Source organism: Anarhichas minor, unplaced genomic scaffold, assembly GCF_050575085.1.
Source record: "Anarhichas minor isolate MPS153535 unplaced genomic scaffold, ASM5057508v1 ptg000010l, whole genome shotgun sequence".
NCBI lineage: Eukaryota > Metazoa > Chordata > Actinopteri > Perciformes > Anarhichadidae > Anarhichas > Anarhichas minor.
Window position 1 is genome coordinate 10,044,202 of NW_027466456.1, and position 27,426 is coordinate 10,071,627.

The following is a 27,426-nucleotide window of genomic DNA, read 5'->3' on the forward strand; positions in this document are numbered from 1 at the left end:
GTCAGGCAACATCAGACGTTCTACGGTCCATTTAAATATAAATGGTTTCAGATTATGACTGGATGATAAGCAAAAGTAAATACAAATGCATACTTGTGAAACTGTATTTGTAATTAATTAGGTTATCTGAATGTATAATCTCCAAATTATAAACCCTACATCAGCCAATAACTAACATCTGCCGACTGCTGGCGAACTCTTTCCTGCTTCTACCGGGTGGGACGTTAACCGGAAGTGACGTCGGCGACAGCGATAGTTCAGAGACAATTTATTCACGTAATACTAACTAAGTTATTTTAAAATTAAATACAGCCGCAACAACGTCATGTGTGGACCATAAGACACACGTCTGTGGCGTTGTTGACTTGTATATATTTATTTTTTGAGATAACAGAAAACTAGTTTGACCTCAATACCCAGGATGCACTTCGCTCTTGCCATCTTGTCGAGTGGTTGGGTCCGGAGAGCGGCAGGCAGGAGTTAGCTCCGCGTTAGCTTTCTGCCCTGTGGTAAAGTGGTTATCTGTCAGCTAGCTGCTACGAGCAGCTGCCAAAAGTGAGCTGTCCACACGACGAGAAGCAAAACTTCACAGACTTTGAGAGGTTTTCTCCGTCTACCGCTGGATTATATACTCTTTTTTGGAAAGATAATGGATTTGTTTACATCATGATTTCTCACATGCTGGTACCGAGGTAGGGGGAACTAGCTAACATCAGCTAACTTAGCTAGTCGGTGATAAATACAGAGAGCTGAGTGAGAAGAGTGGGCTGAGACCGGGCCCGCCTCAGACTAAAGTACCGGTGGCAGCAGCTGAACAAGAACTTTGACAAGGGCCTGTTTGCAACTCCACAGTCGGGACACGGGGAAGGCCGACCGGGTGTCAGAGAGAGGCCGGAATAGGAGCACCAGTCACCAGCGTGCTGCGACCGCACACCGCGGACCGTTTCGGGAGTTTTTAGGGGTCTGGCTTCGGTTGTGACACTTTTCTCCGACAAGAGGGAGGAAGGGGTACGGAATGGAAATATCCTGTGACTGTACGTGTCTGTGTCACATCCGTCGACTGTGAGTTACTTTGGCAGGACATTAAGTCCAGCACTTTGTTTCATCTAGAAGAAGACAGACTTTACGCAGGTAGTCAACATGTCGAAAATGCCGGCGAAGAAGAAAAGTTGCTTCCAGATCACGAGCGTAACGCAGGCTCAGGTGGCGGCCAGCAGCATCACTGACGACACCGAAAGCCTCGACGATCCGGACGAGTCCCGGACAGAGGACGTGTCGTCGGAAATATTTGACGTCGGTCGGGCCGACCTAGGTGCATGTGAGCGGAGTTCTTCCGAGGAAACCTTAAACAACGTAGGGGAGCATCAGGAGGCTCAGCCGCCCACCACGGCCCCTGTAAACGGGGGACTCTCTTATAAAAGTACAGGCACTGGTCGTGCCACTCCACATCATTTAGGAGGGCCCGTGCCAGCTACAACTCAACCCTTTGTCCTGAGCTCAGCCACCCATCCGTCAGTCATCAATACAGTCCCCGCTGCCACTATTTCCACCAGTGTAACTCACACACCCGTGAACAGCAGCTGTATTTCCCGTTTCAGGGTCATTAAACTTGACCATGGCACTGGAGAACCCTTCAGACGGGGCAGGTGGACGTGCACTGAGTTCTACGATAGAGATTCTGATTCAAATGTTAATCGAACTGTGGATAGCATAAAGCCAACTGTGACCCTCGATCACAGTATAGACCGGGACAGTGGGCTCGGGCCCACCAGTAACTCTGTGGTCACTAGCAGTGCTTTTTCTGCACAGACTTTGGAGAACACCACGGACAGTGGCTACTCCACCGTGCACCACCCTGTCCACCCTCACCCTTCAGAGCTTCTGCAGCAAGGCTACAGCTGGGCTCCTCAGGTAGGGAGCGGAGCAAGTGCCTTCCAGTCCACGGGGTATACAACTACAGCATCGCAGCAACCACAACAGGCTCAGGTCAATATGCAGCCTGTTGCTCCCCAGAACTTCCTCTCGAACAGCCTCAATGGTGTGCACCCCGGTGCCGTGCATCAGAAGACTCCCGTTATGCCTCCTGCCATGCAGGCCCAGCAGTTTGCCTATTCTACTCATCCTACTGGCCTCTCAACTGGTCAGCCGGACTATAGTCAGCAGCACTTTGTCTCAAGCACTCAGAACCTTCCCATGTCTGCTCTCCCCGTGGGGCCTTCAACTAGCCAGGTACCATCGCCTCTAATCACCCCTGCTGGTCCGGGAGCCCAAGGGCTTGGTGGAGAGGCAGCCTCAGCCCAGGGTCTCCTGCTGCAAGTAGGGAATACATCAGCCATGGCACCCATCCTCCCAGGAAGTGGCCAACGGCAGCATGCGGGCCAGACTCAGCCTTCAGGAGGGTTAGGCGCAGCCCCTGCACCTTCCACCACCTCCCACAGCGGTGTCCAGAACGCACCTGCCACAGTGCCCAGTACCACCATCACCCCTCCAGGAGTGCAAAGTCAGACGCCGGGCACAGGAGGACTTGTCATGCCCTACGGCGCCCACGGAGGAGCAACAGGCCTTCCCTCCATCTTCAGTTACCAGACAGAAGATAATCGGTCCATTGTGGTGGCAGGGAAAGACGGTGTCATGCCTTTCATCGGCAGGGGCCTCAATCTGCCCAGTCCTGCTGTCAAGAGCCTGTTTGGCATCCATATTACAATGGATGTGGATGAGGACAGGTAAGAGGGTATAATACAAATATGTGAAATGATTCCGCTTTTTTTTTTTTTTTGTTCAGATGTGGGCGATCAAGCAGTATTATAGTATTTATCACTTTGCCTGAATCTATGAGCGACCATAACCTGGAGCAGCACTGATGCATTGTTGGAGGTAGTAAGTGTGTATCTGGAAGTTTCCCCTCATATTAAACATCCTCGTTGCATTCTTCTGCACTGTGGTCATACACCAAGCTGTGGAGAACGCCTCTCCCAGTGCCAAAATAAGGCACACTAACTATAAAATGATTGGTTGTATTTAAGGATCAATGAAACAAAGCGCTTCTTTTTTAATTCCGTGTCTAAGTGTGAAGTTGTACATTGAGAGGAAGGAGGTATTAGAGGTATAGTGAGCCAATATAAACGGGCAGAGACAGGATATTCTGTCTTTGTCAATGATAGGCAACCCACAAAACAATGCATAGTAACTTACCTCTTCACAAAACCCACATCCTCCTCCCTCAAGCCTCCATTCAACCATACAGACTGTTTGTGTTAAGGGGGCGTAACTCCCCAAATGTAGCCGTTTTTCTTCTCCTGTCTGTCTAGGAGAGACGGTTAGTCAACTTGCCCTGGGCAGCGATCCCAGCCTCCCTACTTTATACCTTGTAAATACCGACGGTACTTCACTATCCTACTGTACTCTTCTAATGTGAACACTGTAGCTATTTGAAGGGTCTGTCAGATGGCCGTCACACAGCTTTTGCTGAAGTGTTGCCCCTCTTTGGCATTACAAGGAAGCCGAGGAGAGACACACACGTGTGCATTGTCTATCCTGAATTTATTTGATTCATACCTCAGTGCTTATCCGTGTGTTCTGTTCTGTTCTTCAGTGGTCGTTGTGAAAGGTACAGCTAGAGGAGGTGTTTGTGTTTTTCTCTCTCATAGTCTAGTTATTCCTGAGGCAAATCATTGTTTACCAACAGACTTTATTCCAGCAGCATAACACATGGGTTGATTGTGTGCTGAGGGCAAAAACGTGTGTGTTGTCACTGATGATTTCATGAGAGGTGTGTGTGTGTGTGTGTGTGTGTGTGTGTGTGTGTGTGTGTGTGTGTGTGTGTGTGTGTGTGTGTGTGTGTGTGTGTGTGTGTGTGTGTGTGTGTGTGTGTGTGTGTGTGTGTGTGTGTGTGTGTGTGTGTGTGTGAGAGAGAGAGAAAAAAAAAAAAAAGAGGAGTGACATCAGTGGCTGTCTGTGTCTCTATAGTGATGCTGGCAGCAGGACAGGACTAACGGGGAGGTAGAGAGGACAGACAGACGGGCGCACAAACACACAACTGTTGCACTGATGGCAGGCTAACGTAAGCTATCTGTGTCCGTGGCAGCGATGACACGGCCCGACTGAATCAGCGGGACGATGTCTGCCCTCTGCCGTGGCTCTCAGACGAGTCCCTGTTAACGCATCAGTTCAACAAACTGTTGCTTTGTTGCTGACCTGTGATGGGTTTAAATCTTCTCTGCACATTTCCTCATTTTTTCCACGAGATTGTACATTTTAGATACTCGAAACTGCACACTTGTCATAAGTTTAAAAAAGAAAAAGCTGTGTGAAATAGGGTCCCACATAGGGCTGCTATAATTTAGGTTCCAGTTTTTTTTGTGTTGTCCGATTTGCAACAAAATTGCTACATAGCCAGTGGTGCTTCAGCCACACTTTGTAACAATGTTTCAGAAAGATAAGTTAAACCGCATGGCTGCAAACACCAAACAGGATATGGCAGTTGTAATTCAAATTCCTTGTCAACTCATAAATCTCTACGAGGACCAAAAAAAACATATTTCTTGGAAAACCAATCTAACGGGACACAGATTTACAAAGTCTTGTCCGAGGTGCCTTGTTCTGTGCACGAGCTGAGCCTCGTCGAGGAATCTCTTACAAATTTCATTGTGTGGTTCCGTTTTGAGTTAGAGTCCATCACAGAAGTGGAACAAAGCTTTGTGGGTGTGGAGGTGCGAGATTAGAATGATTTCCCCTCGGCGTGCGATGGTTAGCGTCTCTGGTCAGCGCGCTGCGTCTCTCTCAAGTAAAGAGATAAAGCTGCCTGCCCCTGGGACAGATAAATCCATCACACATTACATTCACCAAGCTGAAGAACAGCGGCGTTTTAATTGTAGCAGCGAAGACAAATGCAGTCTGAAGTGATGTCGGAACGTCTTTCGCGGGTGATGAGAAGTTTTGCCTGTCGGCTTTTAAACATCACCCCGACCCATGTAGCCTACACATTCACACTTGAGAGACCTAGGTCAGCCACAGTCTGCTTTTTGGCTGTTGGAGAGTGTGAAATACAAGAGCCTGGTGGGAGGTCATTGTTCCTCGTCAGTGTCATCTCGTCACAAGAAATGTTTTCATAAACTTTATTTTGTTTCTGCCAGATTAAAAGACTGCCGCTCGTATCGGCAAACAAGCCGATGAACTCTGTCCCAACAAAAGGGAAGTAAACCAGCTGCCAAGTTTACAAATGTCAACAAGTCTTGATGGCGAACAAATGAAGTCATCACTCTGTTGTGGAAGATTGATTTCTCCTCGCAACACATCGAATGTCACATAAAGTAGTAATCTGAGTGGAAGCGTTCTGAAAGGTCGGCTGCAAAGTGTGTGTGTGTGTGTGTGTGTGTGTGAGTTCAACTTGGTGGAAAGTGTGAGTCGTCGCGGCACCAACTGGGGCTCCTGCAGTTTGGAAAACAATGGTTGGACTGCTGGAGAGTAATTATGTGAAAAGACACTTGCAGTGTGTCCTTTTGTTCAGTTGAACAAGCATTAGGGTTGAATGCTGGGGAGATGAACAGAGTTTTATCCTCATGACTTTAAAGTTTAAGCTCTTGTTTTTCAGTGCAGAGAGTTGAGTGACGGCAAATTGTCAAAAGTTTGGTTAGTCTGAATACACACGTGTTCGGTGCTTGTACTTGCCATCCTTCCATTTTTATCTCTTGGCAGTTAAACACAAAGGGGGAGGGAGTGAGGACATGGTGGGATGGAGAGTCAGTTTTGGGATGGGGCGTGTGTGTGTGTTGGGGGTTGTAGTTTGGTGCCTGGAAACAAGGGAGCAGCTTATTTTCCACAGATAGCTGACCTGCCTGAACTTCCAGGGGATACATTCCAGGAGCCCTGAATGGCTGTGATTGTGGGACGCCCCGGGCTGAGCAGACGGGTCTGCACCAGCTCTGTTTTTTGGGCTGGACCGCCGGCCCTGCCTCCTGTCTGTTCTGGCTCTTGTTTATTTTTGTCACTCCCTAACTGAGGCCTTAACACTCTCGCGCTCTGCTTCTAAACTGCTGCAATTTTTTGCTACCCCATTCACATGATTGTCTTTTCTAGTTTTAATCAACCCGGAGAGAAAGAAGATCAGTTCACACACAAAACTCTCTTCTCTCTGCTTTTACATTTGAGTGAAAGTTCACGGTACGGTGAAGTGTGTTTGAATTTGAAACATGTCGGGTTTGTTATATGTTTCTAAAGTTTCAAAGATCAGATGAAGAGGCAAAGTGGTTGAATAAGTTAGCACAGCAGGGCCTGCCCTGTTATCTCAGCAAGATGTGGTCAGGGGATCACTTCCAATTAGAGTGGACCTGCCAAAGCAAGTAAACAGCCACGCTGCTGGTGGCCCACCAGAACGAACTCACTTTGTCCTGGAAGCCGTTGAATCAGTCGCAGGCTATTCCAGGAACGAGGACGGTGTGCAAACTGTTGGTGTTTTTTTTTTTTTTTTTCCCAACATGGTCTCAGTACAGAACAGGTTAGACTCCTCTTTTGAGCGTTTGCAACATGTTAAGTAAGCACTAATTAATTTGTCCTTGTTACCCGGTCTGTACTTTGAACATGGAGTAGAGTGGGCTACGCTGAGCTGAGAGGTTGAGTAATGCTCCGCTGTATGTGTCGCAACTTTTGATGTTCACAAATGTTGGTGACATCTGTGTTTTCAGAAGCTTAATGACGAACTTTTCACACAGTTACAGGAGTATGGGAGATTTTTAGACTGGTCTGAAGTGTTAAACTAGTCTTAATGTTGCTCTTAGATCTGTTTAACGCAAATTAGACCTTTTCACACGTAAACGTCAAACATCCCGCAGTTCCAGCGTCTCAGATGTTAGCCGTTGCTGCTTTTCCTGCTCATATGTGATGGTAAACTCAATTCCATGGCGGGGTTTTGAACTTTTATCCACAAAAACCAGCAATCTGAAGACATCATCCTGTTGTTTGAGAAATTTGTGATGGGCAGTTTTTATTTTCTGACGCATTAAAGACAACACAGTAAACCATAATACAACAAATGTTTAGTTGCAGCCTTAATGATCACCATGAAAACCTTGTTGAAAGTTGAAGTTCATCCAAACGAAGCACCTGTAGCCGATAGCTCTCCCTCTGTGCTGTTTCTTGTGACTGCAGCATGGTGCACACCATGACCGTTGATGTGTCGATGGATCTGAATCAGTTTGAATCGTCTGGCAATAAGTGTGTTCAACACGACACCCTTCAGAGTTTCCTCAGAATTCATCTGATGTATTTCCGACGCTGGTGTCTCTAACCCTGTTGGTTTACAGTAAAGTCAGATATTCTCGTGCAAAATTGAGGAAGTGAAAGAGCGAGAACAACCACTGGGCAGAACTGCTCTCCTCTCAGAGTTTGTCTTATGCTAATGATGAGCAATAATACATCTGAAAGTACAGCGGGGAAACCTATGTTTCAGAGCAATAAAGACGGGGGAGAAGAAAGGAAATGCTAATAGTTTGGGGGGGTAAATTAAGTGATTTTTGTTGAGGAATGCTTTTTAAGGCTGACCCCAGATCAGAGCTTAGTTTGTAGGTATGGAGAAGAAGTTTGACTGTAAGTCTGTGGAGTATAAATGTCTTTAGCTCTAAATCGGCTAATGTGGAGATGTGTGTCTCAGCCATTCAGTCTCCTCGAGTGGGAAGCGAGGGGCTTAACAACAGGGTTTCAGAGCCCGCGGCCCCACGGAGCTCCGACATGACTGAATAGTGAGTAATGAGGATGTGTGGAAAGCATGGCAGGCAGCTGCATTTGAGTCATCCGTCCTCTCTCTGTGCTCCCCGCTCGCTTTCAATGGGTGTCGTCTACTGATCTGGCTCACTGGTGCTTGTGACTGTTCATCTGTTCTCTCTGTGTGTGTGTGTGTGTGTGTGTGTGTGTGTGTGTGTGTGTCGTGGTATGACAGTGTGGGATTGGCTGAGAGAGTTGAAGAGAGGCTCCAAGTTTTGAAGAAAGGCTGAATGAGAGGTTTCAGGGGGTGGCCATGTTTGGCGTCTTCTCGGCGTCTCCAGGGTCTGGGAGCTTTTTCTTCTTCATTGTCTTTTTCATTTGCCATTCACTGACTTGAGTGTTTTTTTTAATTTCTTTTCCCAGTCCGTCCCAAACTTCTTCCTAACTGACTGTCTCTGGGTATTAAAGTCCACACACAGAAGATGATCCTTTAATTCAGTTCTTACTGGATGCCGCATTTCTCCAATGAACATTTTACTCAACTGAGAAGTGAAGACGAACCGATTGTCTCTGAGGCTGAACATTTGAGAGTTTTGGTCTAAATACATTTTTAACATAAGAACACAGCATGAGCAATTATAAGGATCCCTTGGTTTTGATCCTTGAAGATATTCAATATATTGGTCTAAGATGAGGAAATGGGCAGTTGTAATAAGTTTATGGACAAGTTAAGTAATCTTGAGATTATTATTTTGATTATTTGTTTGTTCTATATAATTGTGAGAGAGTTCCATCACAACTTCTTACAGCCCACGGTGATGTTTACCGATTACTGAAGGCGAAAACTCATTTCTTTGTCTCGACACAATCACAAAATCTATCACAAAGAAAGCAGCAAATCACATTTCCTTGACAAATGACTTGAACAGTGAACTGATGCCACTTTTTGTTGTATCTATATTCTAATAGAATCATTAGAATATAGATAGTTAGTGAATCTCTATCAATCAGCAGCACAACCTGCTCTGAAGGCCAACTCGGGTCATGTCTGTTTGGTTTAATCTAACATCGACGCAGCCAATGGAAAACCTCGACGCTACTTTTAGTTTTTTCCGTCTTCGGCTGAGAAAGGCACAGTTTTTTTTTATAGTTTTTTTTGCAAGAGCCCACGTCTCCTTTGCTTTGATGTCTGCTTTCGTATTCTGTGAAACACTTCCTCCGTCGTCTCGAGCGTCTCCTCTCGTCAGCTGTGAACCACTCTCTCTGCCCCCCCCCACCACCTCCTTACAATGAGCAGATTTTTTTTTCATTTTTTACAAGAGAACGGGACGTGAGTCATTGTGGCTGGGTAGACTGATAACGGTTTATTTGCAGAACAGATTGTACTTCAGCTTATCACTGGATCGGGTTTGATTTGTCACGAGTGAATGAAGTCGTCTTCTTCGTCCAGACGATATCATTCATCTCCTGTGTTCCATCAAATAACTTCCTGTAATTATGTTTTGTGTTTCTTGTGTAACTGCTACCACTTTGGAGATGATGAGTCTTTTCATAACCCTTTTGTCGAACATAATAGTGTCATGAATCAGACTCCGGTCACTTAATTTCTTTAGCAAAACCGCTGACTCAAATAGTCATTTTGATAACCGGAGTCCTGTCATCCTTTTGAAGCTTTTCATTTGCTAATCTAATCGACTCTGTCGGCCTTTTCTTAGCCCTATAACGACCACGGGCAGGCATGTTGACCTGCTGGTTAGCACGACGGTGAGGTGTGATGACTGCTTCATTCTGAACTTTCACACGCTCGTGCCTCCCGTGTTCTTCATCTGAGTCAGCCTCTACATGCACTTAAAACCCCGTGGAGTCAACCTGACTTTAGAATTGATTTGTATGGTTTCTCACCATACATATTAATTTAATATTTACTCTATCAACCATGTTTTTGATTCCTACATTCTGCTCTGCCGCTTCGCTACCATCGCCTCCTCCTCGGTACAAGACTCCGCACCGAACAATGGAAAATATTCCCGTGCTGTCAATGAATGCGGCTCAGCAAACACAGGGAGGGAGCGTTGGCATTTTATCGTTGAAGTAGGATTACAACAAACATGTGTGACAGTGGGACAGTCCCTGGGATGTTCAACTCAAGGGATTAAGAGGTCACCAAAGACACTGAAACATAGGTCTCGTGGAAAATGTAATATTTGATAAGATGGCAAAAAAGCAAAAGATTTAACTATTCGTAAAACATTTATATACTGCACCTTTTAGAGAAGTGCAAAGTAGACGTTTCCAAGATGGGCTTTCCTCCCGATGTCACGGTTACAGACTCACTGAACCATATTTCCGTTTTCAGTCAAGCTTATAACTGAGCTAACAGTTAACGTTAACGCAGGTTGCATTGACTTGCATTAAAGATGTGTTCAAGCTCTATTTGGTAAATTATTACGCTGTCATGAGGTGTTCAAATGATATCTCACAACATTTAGTTTTTCGTGAGAAACTTGAATAAAGTTAATGATGGAGATATTTTCCCAGCAATATAAAACAGATGTTAAAGAGGGAATTATGACCGGTGCGGGGCTTTGGTCATAGTGTGCAGTCAATGTACTGTCAAAAGACACACCCAGTGTACGGTATGTTGTCTGAGGAATCTGCACAGAGACGTGAATGCACAGTCCAACCAGCAATACAGCTGGGAAGAACACCGGAGAGTGACGGGCCAGTGTTATCACACAGCAGCTGACGAGCCGAGACGGAAACAGACCCGAGGGCCAGTATGGCAAACGTCAGTTGGCGCGGGGTCACGCTCCAGGAACCAATACGACACTTTATTTAACCGGCGGAGTCGATGAACTTGAGCCCGGCCAAGTGAAACTGAGCAGATAGTGTGGCTTTGTAGCTCCAGGCCGACGAGGAAACCCAGAACCCTGAATTACACCGAGTCATCTGTGCTCAACGCTAACAATGATGTGTTACCGAGCAGAAATGAACACCCTCTGCTTTACGAGAATGCCCGTATCGGTGCGACATATTTTCACTCGTCTTACACCGACTTTACATTTTTTGCTAATCTTTGCTGAGGTGTTGGAGAACATCGCTAAAGCTTGACCTGTGATCTTATTTACTGAGGTGTTTTTGAAGTTGAGTCATAAATACCCAGACAAGCCTCTCTTCTCTCCCCCACAGGAGAGTGGGCAGGCTTGTGCTATCAGTGGTGGTTAGCTGCACAGCTGGGACTTTGCCTGATTGCAGTGTTTGGGCCCCATGCAGAGGGTCACATCGAGCCTCTTCCCCTCTCTCTCCGTCTCTCTCTCTCTCTCCCACGGCGTCTCCTAATCACTACATTATGAGAAGAACTCCTCCAACTGCTGGGTTCACATCCCGTCCCTCTGACAATTTTATTCTGCCTCCTCTCAGGAGCTTCAACCCCCCCCCCCCCCTCCCCCCCACCAAAAAAAGTGACAGGTTTGTATGCTTGACATTAGAATAAAGATATATATATAAACAACTGCAGGAAAACAACCCAGTGTGCGCAACATGTTTTTGTCTTTTGCGGCGTGCTGCAAGACATTATTGACTTGTTTTTAAGTTATTTTAAAGGGCGGGAATTTAATTTGTTCCATTGAAAGCAGAGGCTTTCCTCAAGTGACCCGAGGGAGCGCGTGTTTATGCAGCAGCTTAAGGATCGAGTGGGCTTTACAGGCAAAGTCCCGCTCGCGGTTCTAGTCTTCATCTCGTGTGATTGTTAACCTGTCGCAGCACAGGGATTTGTGGACATGCTAGTTTTTTTATAAGTTGCTGTTCTGCTGAAGCCGGAGCATCACGGTTATGTCGTTGTTACATAACATGTTAACAGAATAGGATTTGAACGACCATTTTTATGCTCGGGGAAACATTTGCTGCCACTAATCAAATGTATGTATCGTAAATCTTGAATACTAATGTTTGCCTTGACAGGCTCTTCATGTGTCATTAAGAGACATGACACAAATGAAGCTTCTCTATTGACAAGACGTCCTGGCTGCTAAATCCCTGGTGAAGCACACATCATGAGACCGGGGAACGGCCTCTTAGATCTGACAGCATAGTACGACTTTGCTTCAGGCAGCTCGCCCAACATGAGAGTGAGATCCAATCTTTTTGGCATCTATTTGCAGGATGGTTGCTCAACGTGTTAGCACTCACGCTCTTTAACTTGAACTGCAAAAGTTATGTTTAAGTGCAAAGACTTGTGTCCAGAACTCATAAAAGTGCACAGAACTAAGGAAATCCTGCCCACATTTAAAATCTAAATGTAGTCGTTTAAACAGATTCTCAGTCATTATATGACAAAGTTATTTAAATAGTTGCAGCTTTTAATAAGTAATGCAATAATAGCTGTCACAAGTTGATCATTTCTCATTTGAATAGAACCTGTGCATCTTTCAGTCGAAGATGCCACTCGATATCACTAATATATACATTTTACTAATAAGTTTTAATTGTTGTGGCCACATGTCCCGGCTTGATTGTGGCCGACATTGTACTGATCTTTATTTGTTCAGCTTCTTATCTTTTCACACACGGAGGAAGTGATTTGACTGTCGTCGCTTAAATATTTGCTTCCAGCAACAAAACAAGTTCCGACAGCGTGCGCTGTGTAAAGACGGCTTCTACCCGCGAAACCCCAAAATCCACCGGCGGGATCGGAAAAGAAAAGCATAAAAAGGCCTAAACTACTGTAACCGCCGTCAGTATCTGCAGATTTTCACCTTTCCGGCGGGTCATGTGCGACAAATGCAGAAAAAGCTGGTCTCGGCTGAGACCAACAGTCACGTGACAAAAAGTCAGTGAAACTTCCATTGTTCCCCATTTTTTGTAAAAGAAGTTATCAAAGAAATTCAACTTGCTTTTCTTTCTTTCTGTGTTCTACTGCACAAAAGACATTTTGAGTTCTCTCTGCGTCTAACCATGACTGTGCTGTTTCCTTTGAGGAGCAGGACTGATATGTTTCAGTCAAGATCAAGGCCACAGAGAGTTCAATGTGACGGGAGCAGAAAACACAAATATCGTGTGTTGTCCAAAAGTGTTTCAAAAGGATTCGGTTTACGATCGTGAACCACAAAGAAAAGCACCAAATCCTCACGGTTGAAAAGCTGGAACCAGCAAACGTTTGGCATATTTACTTGAGAAAAAAAAAACCCTAAACAATTAGTCACTTGTCATAATAGTTGCCGATTCCTCTTCTGTTGATGGACTAATCGACGAATTGTAACTTTTATTAGGTAAATGATTGTGTTGAGCTTTAGGCTCTGTCTAATGCATCTTAATGAACAGTTGTACTGTCACTCCAGGCACCTGTTGCATTAGAGACTCGTACAAGTAAACAAGCCAGGGGACAGTCACAGTGCTACATAAAGGACTGAGAAGCACACTTGAGGTGACATGCCACGCCTCCCTGTTTTCCCCAACTTTTCTAATTCTCCATTTCCATGATTTCGATTCGCTGCTTTTCTCTCAGCTTCTCCTTTAGATAACTCTGCTTGTCCCGATAAAACCAGGAATTCTTGCTCCTTCAGAGAGCCGAGCTCACAGTTGAAGAGTCTCGTTTGTGAGCTCTTTAAACCGCAGCTAAGATAAATCTGTTATGGGCTCAGATATGGAAATTTAGCTGTAAATCACTCTTGAAAGTCACCAATACAGTAGTGGATGGTTAACCCATGCTTTTTTTTGTTTTGTTTTTGAAAATTAATTCCCTAATCTTTTAAGTGTAAACTCTGAATGAAGTTGAAACAATGGTGTCAGCCAATGTGCAACCCTGATAGTCAGGCAAAACCCAAAGGAAAATACAATGTTATCAGTCTAATACCTAAAATACTGCTGTCTGTATTGTAGTCGAGCTTACTGGACTGTTTTTAAAGTCATCAGGGCTGAGATTATATCGTTTACATCCTGTGCTAGCAATTACCTGAATGCTGATGAATATTTGATGTGGTTCGTGATCGTATCGCCTCTCAGGAGAACTCCCTGTTTAGAGTTCACTTTCTCTTCTTCAAATCAGTCTGGCCAAGTAGTTTTAGAGTTTTAGTGAATTCATGAGCGTTAATAGATGACTTCCTGTCCAGATCCTCCCTGATCGGTGGTGACCTTTGACATTGTTTACTGTAAATTAACACTTTTGTCAAATTCTAAGTCTATTCAAGCATTTGGATTACTAGTTATTGAAAAAATTGCCACCAGACACCTGTCTGTTAGCAAAAATAAATGTTCTGGGTTTTACAGATGTATGTAGTACCAAACAAAACATGTTGCATCAACCAGATGTTGGTTTAGCACATTGAAGTGGCAATCCTTAAGGTTTCTGTCCTGGTTGATTTGGCAAAATCCTTTTTTACAGCAGCAGGAATGGCAGTAATCATTTCCTCTGACCTGACCTCTCAGCGTGGTTTGGGATCCTCCTCTCCTCTCCTTCAGTCTCTCTTCCCCCAGAGTACACGTTTCCTTTCCTTTACTCATGTTTCTCTTGTCTGTTTCCTCCCCTCCATTAAAATACCGGAACCCGTCCACTGCTTTCTACCAGGCTTTCCGGCCTAGCAGATTACGAGGGTCAAAGCCTGTCAACGATCGAAGCCTGTCGGTCGGTCGGTTGGACCGGCCGACTAAACCAGACCCTGAACCCCTTGAAGCCCCGTGCACCTTCCAAGAAAATGTCCATTTTGACAATTCGTTTAGCTGTTTATGGAGTCTTGAAGTGTCATTTTTCAGGAAAACGCGTCAACTGTCACCAATGTCCAGAGGAGTCTTATTTGTTTTGTATTTTAGTTTTAAACGAGTAACATTATCATTCTACTTGCACTGTTTGCAAGTTTAACTCTGATATCATTAAGTCTTAAGACCTACAATACCCATGTTATACACTCACTCCGTGTGTTTTATTTGATAAAGAATGTTTCAAAAAGTACAATTATAGTTTTCAACGTTAGGATTTCCCCTTGTGGTGGATAGGCTTGTGTTAAAGAACCACTACATTTACAATTTCTTTGCACAAGAAGTGGGGAGATTTAAAAAAGCAAGCAAATAAAAAGCCACATTTCACCGAGAAGTGATCACATGAAGATTGTAGAATTCACCAAAAACATTCTGCTATCAGCAGCTTCATTGTTGCGTTCGAAACCAAATTATCACGAACCGGCATTTTGAGACCCAACTACTGAATTAAATGACTTGTCAAGCTGGACATTTCAGCAGCTGCGAGTGTGCAATGCACGGTGAACTGAAGGAAGCGTCGTGGTGCATTTTGTGACACTTTTGAGCGTCTACATTCTGCCCGTCACCAGGGTCCGGTGCTCTGGTTTCTCTCCTATGACGTGCTGGGGGGGGGGTCTCAGCACTGCAAATAGCCCGTCACAATGAGATAACATGACGGGGGCCGTGTTGTATTACGTCATGATCTCTGAAGAGAAGCTGGTGGTTACTGACTCCGATTTATTAACTCATGGAAAACTATTAGTGGAGAAACCATTTGTCAATTAGTGACACTTGCAAACGAGCGATTTAAAGATGGCTTTAGGAAATGATGCAGGGTATTCTCATAGTTTGAATAGACTTATAGAGTATTTAAACCACATAGTTAGGTCTGAAGTGCGCTCTACCTTGCAAATAATGTTTAAGAAAGCCTTGTGAAATACATATCAACATGAGCAGGGTGTCTAGGATGCACTATTGTTGGCTCCTTTTCTGTAACTCGTGTAGCATTGTATTTGCAGCACAATCCTTTTCTGTGGACTTGAAATTAAGTCATCAGAACATTACGACATCCGGTGAATTAGTGTTTATGACTGATTATCTGGCGATAGCAGATATAGAGTTTATCCAGGCAGGGACGGACAGTCACTGCTGTGCAAAGGTAACAATACTGAGAACATGCTGCTGCAATCCCTTTATTACTTCTGGGTCTAAACAAAGTTTGAAATTGGCCAAAGAAAAGGGACAAAAATCATTTGTACGTGTAAGTTAATTGACCCGTCTGACACAAGTTCATGAGTCTATGGTCTTTGTGGACTTCACATCCTTTTGCTATCAAATAGAGTGCAGAAATATGATACAGAACATTCTGTGGAGTAAATGAAATCTGACAGTCATCGATGGATTGTTAATCAACTTAAAAACATGCGAGTACCTGTCAAGTAACACCAGTTGGTTTTGATTTGGGAGTAAATGTGTCCGTGGTGTACATTAGTCACGAGCACTACTTGTTCCCATGTGCTGTGGCTCACGGAGACTGTTTGAGATCTTGACTCTCTGCCACGGATCTTTAATTAGCTGCCAACAAACGGCGGCAAACAGACTTTGGAGTCAAAGTGGCTGCATGTTGATGGGGAACATTCTGTTGGGTTGTTAAGTCATGAAACTATATCGCACTGCCTGATCAAGTATCTCCAAGGCATATTGTTGAAGGGTTGAATCCCAGAACGCTGGGACTCTTGAGGACATTTGCAGGAAATTAGTCATTTTGATTTGAAATGTGTGCGTGACGTCTCTTCTAGCTAGAGGATTCAATCGGCTAGATTTATTTTAGTAATCCGTGGTCGTTCTTGGGACAAAACTGATCTCTCATCTGAATTAGTCATATGATTTTATTTTTGGCAATGCTTAAAATACGAAAACGCTGAGTGGACGGATGCTAATGTAGTTAAATTGTTAAATTTCTTACAGTGCCGTTAGTTTTTTTTTATTGAGACAAGCAGTACAGTTAAGTTTTTGTTTCCAATTGTTGTTTCCCAGTTGTGATCAAAGAAAGATTAGTGCCCCAAAATAGTTTGGGGGCATAAAGGAGCATTCTTGGAAATGATTGCTTTGTGAAAAATGTAAAGCCTCAGCTGGGCACTGCGTCCTCTCATCACTTGTACTTTCTTCACAATCACTTGTGTTGTGCAAGTTTCTACTACGTTGTCATCATCAAAACTTGCTTACCCGTTTATTTTTTTTACAGTTCTGCTGCCGCACTATGGGCTCAAATAAGGGTAAGAAACAGATTTGGAGCTTGCTAATAATGTTCAAAATGAATTTCAAAGACTGCATGAGAAGTCCATTTACAAAATCTGAGTTTCTCAGGTTTGTAAATGTGTGGAACGAATTAGTTGTAGTGTACAAAAGAAATGACGTAGAGAGTGAGGTCACATGAATACTGAGGAACAAAATGCTTTTGTCACATCTGTACTATTTTGATTAATTATCTCGATAAATCAAGTCTTTTTATTTAAAAAAGATGTCAAACATCTCCAGCTGCTAAAATGTGGTTATTTTCTGGTTTCCTGTCTTTGATGATGGAAAACTTGATATCTTTCACTACTTACTGCTATTTATTGAACAAACATTTAATCAGTTAATTAAAATCAACATGGCAACCTGATGTAATTGTGCACACAATGTATTTTATTGCAATTTCTTTCTTCCCATTCCCACTGTTTAACTTCCCATGCGATGTCCTCCCCCCCCCCCCCCCCCCCAGGATAAACAGCGATGGGTTGGTCGGTTCCCAAGCTCAACATACGATTGACCCTTATTTGATCGTATACAGCTCGACTGAAATCTCCTCTTATTAACAGCTCGACAAGCGACCAGATTCATTTATTTTAGCCTAACTGAATTACAAGTTACATTTGTAAACATTCCAGGAAAGCAATTTGTCGGTGTGCTGAATGGAAACATTGTGAGGCCGTGGTTGGTCCCAGCTAACGCAGCAGCGGCTCTTTTACTGCCCTCAGCCCCACAATGATCAACTTTATGATTATGGACAATAAAGAAAAGGCAGATTTATATTCCAACTGAGCACACTTGATTAGTGGCCCCACGCTCGGGCCCCGGAGAGTTATTTGATCCAGACCAGGTATGCTGCCACCGTTTATGACACGGAGACAAACATTGCATTATTGAGACGACGAGGAGGAGGAAAGCTGAAACGTGGGAAAGCTGCCGTTTCACTCATGATATGCCGAAAGGAAAGAACCGCTCAAGTGAATGTCTTTGGCGCTTTTTAAAGAAAATATCACTAGTTTATTCAACATCTGTTTATGGATTTTCAAACCAAATGGGCCTTTTTTTTTTCTTGGCACAGACTTGATTGTAGTCATCCTCCCTCGATGCAAATGAACAACAAACCCCAAAAACACACTTTGTAGTTGCCAACAGGCCGTGGGGCGTATCCTCAGATAACCTAGCCCAATTACATTTCAGGGTCTTTCTTAAAAGCACATACAACCGTAAGTACATCATTTTGAACGGATTACTGAGTCCCCGCCTCCAGCGAAATCCCTAACTTCAGAGCCTTGATGGACGTGACGAGACTTGACATAGTGCAGAGCACTGATCTCAAGCTTAAGGAGGCCTTTCTTTTTAGATGCAGGGAGGAATTGATTGATGGCAATCGTAACCGTCAAAGAATTTTCTCCCCTCGCGTAACAGAGCTCTCGTCTCAAAGACGACACTGTCTGAAGGTTTTCATCCTGTCAGCGTTATCTTTAGAAACGTTGCTGACGTTCTGAGCTTTATTTATACGAGACAGTTCTGCTGAGCACACACGCCTCTTTCTTAGCAATCGTCTTGCTTCACACTCGGTCTGTAAGAGGCATTCACGCCTGGGAGATACCTAATATAACCATAGGCGTCCACTGTTGGCCGTTAAACCCCTCCTCTGGACCACATATGGTCAAACGCAGACCTGATGAGCACCGAGAGAGTTTTGCATTTGACCTCCGACTCGAGTTTAATTTTTCCTTCTGGCCACACAACCCCGTTTCTAATCTTTAAGTTAACTTTCAAGCCGTATCTTCCCCGTGTCGTACGATTGAAGCTCAAGCTGTGTGAAAGCCAAACAGAAGCCAGAGTGAAATACAACAGCTGAGGCATCCATCAGGCCCGGTGTTTTTGCCTAATGACATCAGTGTGACCCAAACCCTGCACTTCAGAGAGGAAGACCAAATGAGGCTAAGTCCTTGATCCCGTGATAAATGCTCTGCTGAATACAAAGGCTCGTTAACGCTGAGGTGCCAGGATTTTCCCATTAAAGCCTCCGGAGCAACACTATTACTTTTAACACATTCCAGCGAGGTCCTAATCCACGTTGAGCCAAACAAGTGGCACAAGCCCAAATCACTCGGGGAGGCGAACGGAAGAAGTCGTAAAACATGATATGGAGGCACATGGTGCGGCCTGAAGATCTGGTTTGAGGCAGTGACCCGTTACACTGTGGCTCGTTATCATCTCGTCAGCTGTAAAAGATGTAGAACGATGGTCAGCTGTCTCATTAATACAGATCTCATTTGTATTGGGTCCCCGAGGGCCTCAATTCGTTCTCATGCTCCCTGGCGTCCGGTTCATCCACCAAGTGGGCTGCTAGCGGTGTCCGTGTCTTAAGGGAAGACGGGCCGTTGGGTTCTCGGTACGTCACGTCGGGACACATGCAGAGTTGAGATGTTTTTGCCCAAGTCTGGGGATTATGTAACAGGCACGGGTCCGCATGGGACAGTTCCTGCGGCGTGTTTACAAGGAAGCTCGTTGGCAGCGGACACACCTACTCATGACTCTTTGAGTTAATGCTGGACAAATAAACCAGACAAGAAACTCTCCAGACAAGGGCTCTGTGTAGGTCTGTCTTATTTAGTTTAGTCTCCATTGTGTCAGTCTGGACCACCCTTCATGTAGACGACACATCCCAACAATCCAGCATCTGAAACATGTTCAGAGGCACATACTAACTTACTGTGAACATCCTGCAATTGTCACCATTGTTTGAAGCATTCCAGTGCAACAAGGACAGAAGTGGTTAGACTCAGGATTCTTTGGTTTGTGACTATTTCAGTGCAATGTACAAGTTTCCGTCTTCATGGAGAATTTCCAGCACTTAAAGTGTCGCGTTTGGTGTAACTTGTTTCTTGCTTGTTGTACTCGGGGGTCGTTCATTTGCGTCCTGACAAGCACGTTGGCTTTCAGGTTTAACGATAGCGTTACTCACCACTACTGTACACGTGAAAGATACAATCTCAGACATTTTACACTGCAAACAATGTACGATGTGTGATCTTGTGTCTAGTTTTAAAGATTTAAAAAAATATATTCATGGTATGATGAAATAATACTATTAACAGTGTGAAAAATTGACAAAGCAGTCTCATTCACAAGGTTTATTTTAGAGCCGTTTGGGGCTTTTGATTGTGTCACATGATCTTCATGAAAATGTACTGTAGCACTTAGACTCCTGTGTTATCTAAAACATGTCTTCTTTTCAATCTGAAGCTTAAAAAATGTTGAGTTGACTCATTGATTAGTCTGTATTAGTCAGTCTACAGTTGACGCTGTTTGAATCTACAGTATGAACTCACCGTTCAAGACGACAAGTCCCAACAATGCGCCATCCGAGAAAATGTGCACAGGCGCATATTTACATACTTTCCAGAACCTCCAATCGTCACTGTTGCTTCAAGGTCTTTTGTGACTATTTCAGTGCAATATGCAAATTTCAGACGTCACGGGGCATTTCAAGTGTGCTTCACCCAATACCAAGTATCCCTCCTGTATTGCTTTCTTGTCGTACTCGGGTTTCAGGTCATTAAATTGGATCATGACAGGCATGTTGATGTCCTTTTAGGATGTCCTTTTCTAGTTTCTCACATTTCGCAATGCAAATTTGAATTTTACTCACACCCACTGCACAAGAGAAAGATTGATCTCGTCCACTTGATCTGTCTTTTTTTTCTCTGAGCACTTGAAGGACTTCTTAGACTTTTTAGAAACGTGTTGAGATGAGATGAACTTGATGTGTGTGCTGCTGTGATCTAATTTGTCTGATAGGTGAACGCGATGGTCTCTCACCTGAAGAGAAAACCCTCCTGCAAAACATCCTGATCCCTTTGTCATCAGAGAGGGTGATCAGTATTTGAGAGGGTTCAGGATCCGACAGTTGTTGTGACCTTTTCAGTAAGAGGAGCCACTTTCAGTTCTCTGAACCATGTTCATTTATAGCATTCGTCCGACACTGCTGAGTGAGATTACCGAAAGTTACTACTCGTGCACAAGGGTCAGGGCGACGACGAGTTTGTCTCATTACAGAAATAACGAGAGCAGCTTCTAGTTGGTTTATGCCACAACAATGAATCCGTTGTGATCATTTAGGAAAGTCATGACTAAACCGCTCTTGTCTGAAGCCGCTCTGTTCGTTTTCACTGAAGTTTTGTGTCGCAACTAACTGGAGCCTCTGCCGACCTCGTCTGGCGAAGCAGCTGAACTGCATCTTCCCCCCCAAAAAAAGAAAGCATCGGAAAGAGAACGTCAGTGAGGGGACCCCTCTGTTGTTACAGCCCTCACCCTCCAGCTATTGTTTTGAAATACACTTACCAAGGGGGGGGGGGGGGGGTTTATCACATTAGGCTGAGGTCTAATTTGTTCAGCTGCCGCCCCATAGAGAGTGTTGGTATGCTTTGTGACAGCGACGTGTGCCGCTGCATCTGTGCTTTAATGGAGAACACATTAGATTTGATAGATGGATGACATAAAGTAATATTTACATTGAAGGGATAAAGTTCACACCTTCCTGCTGCTTCCGGTGTGTGAGCAGGTACGGGAGATAAGCCGGTGATGGGAAAAAAAAGCTCACTTTAGTCCACATCGATCCAGAAACTGGACCGTTTGGATAACTGCTCCTCAGTGAAGAGCTTGACTGTGTGTTGTAACAGCGTAATGGTGGCTCTGACACAGATGGCCTCGAGGCCGGAGGTGTCCAAAGTTGGAATGTGCTGCCTTGTGGTCCTGGAAACTTTGTTTGAGGGGGGGGACTGCTCCGCTGCAGTCTGCGAGGAAGGCCCATGTTGAGGTGAACACGGCAAGCGGTCCTTATATAAAGCACCACATGTCTTCCTTGAATAAAATGTCCATTCTGCTTTGTTTTCCTTGGACCCTGAATGGCAACAAATTAGTTTATTTTTTTGTCTCTTTAACATTTCTTGTTGCTCCTTTTATGCCAGATCTTCCATTCACTCGACAAGCTAGATTCAACGAGGATTTAAATGAGTGGACATTTGGAAGTCTGATTTGCCTTGCTGCTCTGCATTACAAATTCAACTACAATGCAAAGCTCGCGAATCCAGTGGATCCGGCATGATCAACTGTGGTGTTTAGTTTAATGTCAATGTGGCCTATAGAAACTTGCATTAGTCAAATTTGAATTTGAGCTTCTATCATATACAGCTTATGAAAACATGAACCATCTTAATCGACTTTTCTTAATACAAAAAAAAAAAAGATTTATGTTGAATAAGGTGTCCTCAGCCTCAGGGGTCGAAGTGAATAATGTCATCTGTCAAAGAATCCAGAAGTGAGTCAGTGGAGAGAGAGAGAGACAGAGAGAGAGAGAGAGAGAGAGAGCGCGTGTATGGACAGGCTGAACTACGCCCCCTTTTAGTTTTCGCACCATGTGACCGAGCCGTGGATTTAACATACACTCTGCTCCCGTGCAACACTAGCGTCTTGACACTCGGTGAAGTAAAAAAAAAAAAAAGAAAGGAGCTTACGGAAGAAACTTTTAAGGAGAATCAGAAAAAAATGCGCTGCAAAATGAACTACAGTCTGCCCTGCTCACCGGTAACGTCACCACCGGGACGTCTGATGTCTTACCGAGCACGTTGGGCCAGGTAATGCACTTTATATACAGTCTCTGCCATGTGTGCTTTACTATCTGATTAGTTGACTTTCATATGTGCTTGGTGCAATATGTGGGTGTATGCTCTGCACATTATTGTTGCTCGCGTGTCCTGTTGGATCCACATGTTTTCGGTCGTGTGCATTGTGGTACCTCTTGAATCTGAAACCAGACTTAAACACACACACACACGCCTTTGGACTGAAGGCATTTAACTCGGCCATGTCCAGATACGTCTTTCGTGTCACAGTGGACGTGATTGAAATCCAATCCGCGTGTTTGCTCTCGCGCTGTGTCCTGCATACCTGACGTGTTTTTGTCTCTCAGCTGTCTGTAGCCTACTACGTGCTGACCCTCACGCGCTGGGGCTCCCTCGTCATGTTGGTCACCATGTAGTGAATCTCAACGCTCATCTTTTTTATATTGTAATATTTTAAATGCATATGTCCTCAGGGAGGTTGGTTCATACTATTGAAGACGTTCCCTGTATTCTCCATCAAATTTACGCACACGGGATATTTGTTTCCATGTTTCGAAAGACTCAAAACGTGTATTGAGTCTTTCGAAACATGGAAAAAAATATGAATTATTTAATATAAAAAGCAGAGTTGATATTTAGCGTACCTTGTTTTAACCCTCCATTACTCCAACGTGTGTGGATTTAGGATGGCTCGCTCCAGGAAACATGTTTTCTCCACATTAGATTAGTGTAACCCGGGTTAAGTGTTTCCGCGGTAAACTTCTTCCAAACATCCTAATGTGTACATGAAGCTCCCTCACATCCCGGACTCGTGGCCAGAGCTCCGTCTAGCGGCTCGAGGACGCTTCGGTCCTTTTTGTTTTGTTTTTGCATCCACATCCGAGCAGGGCGGCGATTGTGCAAGAAAACGTTAACGGATAAAGATCCGTACAGAGGAGGAGCACTCTTTAACCGTGGGCATCTTTAATGTGCGTGGGTCTTTGGCTTGGTTCAGTAAGTTCGTGTTTCATGTGTGAAGCGGGAGAGGTGTTTTCTGTCCTTTCTTTCCTTTAGAGGAGGGGGGAGGGGCAGAAACCCAAATGTTGCGCTGCTTCTGAAGGGATTTGGAAACGTGTTTACAACGCGGGACGCACACTGACGCGGCGTGGAGGCTTCACGCGTCTCCAGCACACGGACAACATGTTTTTATTTTAACAGGGAGTGGAGAACAATGAGGTTTACAATGACAAATGAAAACTGATCGCTGATGGCGACATCAGCCGCACCCGGAACGTAACTCGTGCAGGAGACCGATCTGTTTTCACCGTGGTGGAGTCGTGCGTAGATGCAAGCTGATATCACCGCGGCGAAGTATTTTTATTATCAGGGTTCCTGCTGCTGTTTCTGCACGGACGGGTTTGAGTGGAAATGTGTTGGTGAAGCAGCGCTTCTTTTTGTGCATTTTACTTCCTTTTTTAAATGTTTAAAGATCCCGTTGGAGAACTGCTGTGCCACTTATTTCATTCTGTGTCCACGTGTGTTTGATCAGAATGTGAGTCACACCCAACGCAGGCGTCATGGTATTTGGTGAACACCTGGTTTTACTGGTGAAAGACGTCATGTCACATCTGCTTGTCTTAATGGAGATTTACAGCTGGTTGAATTTCGTCACAAGTGTCTCCAAGTCAAGAGCACTAAAATAATGATGGAGTTTTTGAATTTCTGACCGTTAATCTACTAATCAGAATGTGTTTTGTTTACTTCTTGTGCACCAGTGAAATCCTCTGAGGTCATCTTTGTCATGGAACATGGATATCAATCTGAAGTGTGTGGTAGGTGTGAGATTGGCATGTTGTGGTAACTCTTTATTCTTCTTTTGTCTCCACAGTGCATCCGGTGCCAGCGTCGTCGCTATCGATAACAAGATCGAGCAAGCAATGGTGAGTTACAAGAAAATGCGATCAGGTGACTCCGTTTCTGTTCAGTTCATGAAAGCTGCTGAACATCTTTAAATAGATACAAACGGTGTAGCCTACACAGTTTGATTGACAGGTGACCTCTTGAAAATGCAGTTCCAACCCCCCCACGGCAATGAGGCGTCAGCGCTAAAGATGTTGCTTAAAAAAAGAGCCCACTTTAAATTCAGAGATGTCATGTGTTCCTTTTTGTTTGAGGATGGAATCTGCTGTAATTTGTCTTCTAATTTTAGTTTCCCCTTTTCTTCTGTTTCAGGACTTGGTGAAGAGCCACCTGATGTATGCTGTTCGCGAGGAGGTGGAGGTGTTGAAGGAGCAGATCAAGGAGCTGTACGAGAGGAACTCTATGTTGGAGCGCGAGAACGCCGTGCTGAAGTCGCTGGCCAACACGGATCAGCTGGGCCAGGTGTCCAGTCAGCTCAACCAGGGCAGCAGCACGCCTCCACAACAACACGTCGCAAACGACAACAACAACGGCCCCATGGCTCACCACGAGGGGAGTCAGAGCGTCCCCCATCAGCCCAACATCACCTCGGCGTGATCCTCGTTTCCCCTCCTCTCCCGAAATACACAAGCTCAAACACACACCTCCCATGGACAGGAGTGGAAGATCCCGTCAGTAAAGACAACTGCTACCGTCCCCTTAGCTTCATAAAGCAAAAAGGCTCGACTCTGCGTTCAATATGCTCCATTTGAGGAAATCCACAGCATCTTCGTTTGCTACCAAGAGCCATGCTTTCGATGCGCGCTCGTCGCCGGGCTTCACATAATTAAGACATTTACCACCCCTCGAAAAGTCTTATTCTGTCCCAGCGGTCGGCAGGGGAGCCGGTGCACACCGAGAAAAACTGCATGTTGTTCTTGTGCAGGAGGACGAGGTCGACGGGCTCGGTGGAGCTCGATTTGTTGGGGCAACAAGTGGTGGAAGAGGGGTGGTGCAACCCTGACATCCGACAGGGTCCCTCCTCCCAGTATCCCCGACCCCCACATCGCTCCAGGGCTGGAAGAGGCTAGGGAGCCCCCCCCCCCCCCCCCGAGAGAGGAGCAGGAAGCCGGCGGGTGCCTCGGCTTTGTTATATGCTGCAACAAAAAGCTTGTGTTGTTTTCTCAGAGCCACCGTACTTTGACATGAATCATAATACTTTTTTTTCTTTAGTTCAGTTTTAGTATTTGCATTTATTTATTTCAGGGCTGCTATTTTCATAATGTAAATGAACAATGTCATGGATATACTTATTAACAAAAAAAAGATAAAAAAAACCTTTTCTCTTTGGTCTTTTTGGTATTTTAGAAACTGTCAGGTATTACGTTTGGTTGTCTCATCGCAGCAACTAGATCTCAATAAAGTAGGCAATAAGTTCCATAACCGAAAATGTTCTCCTCATGAAATAGTGCTAACACTAAAGCCGAGCTTACATTAGGTGAAATCCAGGTTGAATGTATATTTTGTAAAGTATCGAGAGAAAGGAGGGTTTGTACAGGAGGAGCACCTGTTGTTAAGATGTGATGGGATGTTTCCATAAAGAAATCTATTAATTTACTTTTTTCTTTTTCTAGACTTTCTTAGTCAAAACAAAATACAGAAATGAATTAAGGGGTTTAGTCTGGGTGATGAAAAGCTGTGAAAATGGTTCGACCTACTTTATAACCAAAGACGCAAAGCTGTGTAAGTCTCTTTTTTTTTTTTTTTTTTTCTTCATTTCAAGGCACACAACTATTTTTTTTTCCTACTTTCTTCTTCCCTATTTTTTTTTTTTTGTTTTGTTGCTGTTTTGCATGTTCTGCATGATCTATAATCAAACCACTTTCTTACCTCATATTTTTATCCAGCACTCTTATTTTGTGTCGAGTTGTCCGTCTGTGAATGATTGTGAAAGAACGGGAACAACGGGCAGAGAGGGGGGGTAGTCGAGGGTGAGAATACAAAATCAGAATGGCGAGGTGTTTGTGTCGTGCACAAAATATAAGTCGGAGAAGGAGCAGTTTTTTTTTTTTTGTTTTCGAGTCAATGCTGTCGACTTTCATATGCAGAGAAAAAGGTTTTGCTCCGTTGCAGATTTTAATGTATTTACTGAATGCAGCATTTAGATTTCGATTGTAGTGTACCAACACTTTGCTTACAAAAAAATAATATACGCCGAAAAACAAGACAATGGAAACTATTAAACATTTCACACTTTAAAAAGCTGGAACCCAGTCAATTGTCTGTGTCTGTGTGTGTGTGTGTGAGCATATTATGGGATGTCCTGTACGTGTCGCGTCTTTTGTGCCTCCTGTGCCGTCGCCTGCTGTCGTCGGGTCGATTCGGTTTCTTTCTCTGTGGCTTGGAACCAAACCAAAATGCTTGGTAACTGTACAATCAGTCATCTTTGACTCTTTGATTTTCTTTTTCTTTTTGCAAACAGGCTTCTTTCTTATTTCTTTAGAGTATTCTTTTCTGTTCTTTCATTTGAAGGAGATGCAGTGTACATGCCAAGTGTACTGTATGAAAGTGATCACTGAGCCTTGGAGAAAATATCTTAACAATGCCCTTGTAATGTGCTGTTCAGACAATTTTAGTTTTCAGTCAAAAATAAATTACTGTTTTATTAAGAGAATGTCTTCAAGCTTTTTATTTATTTATTCCCCGACCAGGAAAACCACTCACTTTTAATAATAATCTATTGGTAATTACTTTTATATTGGTAATTGCTCCATCCTCTCATTCCCTCAGAAGTCCACTAAGTCCTTGTCTTGGATTCTGCACTGCTTCGTCTCATGTAGAGGAAGAAAAGTGTCCCTGATTTCGTAGGAGTGAAATGAAGCCAGATTTGAACAGATTTGGCCCATTGTGATAAAATGATATCCATTGTAAAAGAGACCATTGTCTATCGGAGAATCGGAGAATGTTAGTAGTATATAGGTACAACCAATGCGCGTACACGTGTACTGAACACTTTTCGCGCGTGCTCGTGGGAGAATTTGCATAATGCGCGTGCGGTTTTTAAAGATGGTCAGTTTTCAAACGAATACGCAAATTTGAAAAATAAAACAAAAACGCATGCGCATTATGGAAATTTTGGCACGAGCACGCGCAAAATTGTTCAGTACACGTGCACGCGCATTGGTAGTACTAATGTTAA

General features: G+C 44.2%; 1 protein-coding gene across 1 annotated transcript; it reads left to right on the plus strand.

The window, feature by feature from the left end:
* The first annotated feature begins 412 nt into the window (after positions 1-412).
* On the plus strand, positions 413-26,901 carry tsc22d2 (TSC22 domain family 2). The gene is made up of 3 exons (XM_076088113.1): positions 413-2,723; positions 24,217-24,268; positions 24,561-26,901. Exons 1-3 carry the CDS (start codon positions 1,141-1,143, stop codon positions 24,843-24,845), a joined length of 1,920 nt encoding a protein of 639 aa, XP_075944228.1. The 5' UTR covers positions 413-1,140; the 3' UTR covers positions 24,846-26,901.
* The last annotated feature ends 525 nt before the right edge of the window (positions 26,902-27,426 follow it).

Excerpts from the sequence above, each read along its gene's own strand:
- tsc22d2 (XM_076088113.1), top strand. The coding sequence starts at position 1,141 with ATGTCGAAAATGCCGGCGAAGAAGAAAAGTTGCTTCCAGATCACGAGC. Across the intron at positions 2,724-24,216 it reads ATGGATGTGGATGAGGACAG|TGCATCCGGTGCCAGCGTCG; the intron begins GTAAGAGGGTAT and ends TTGTCTCCACAG. Across the intron at positions 24,269-24,560 it reads ACAAGATCGAGCAAGCAATG|GACTTGGTGAAGAGCCACCT; the intron begins GTGAGTTACAAG and ends CTTCTGTTTCAG.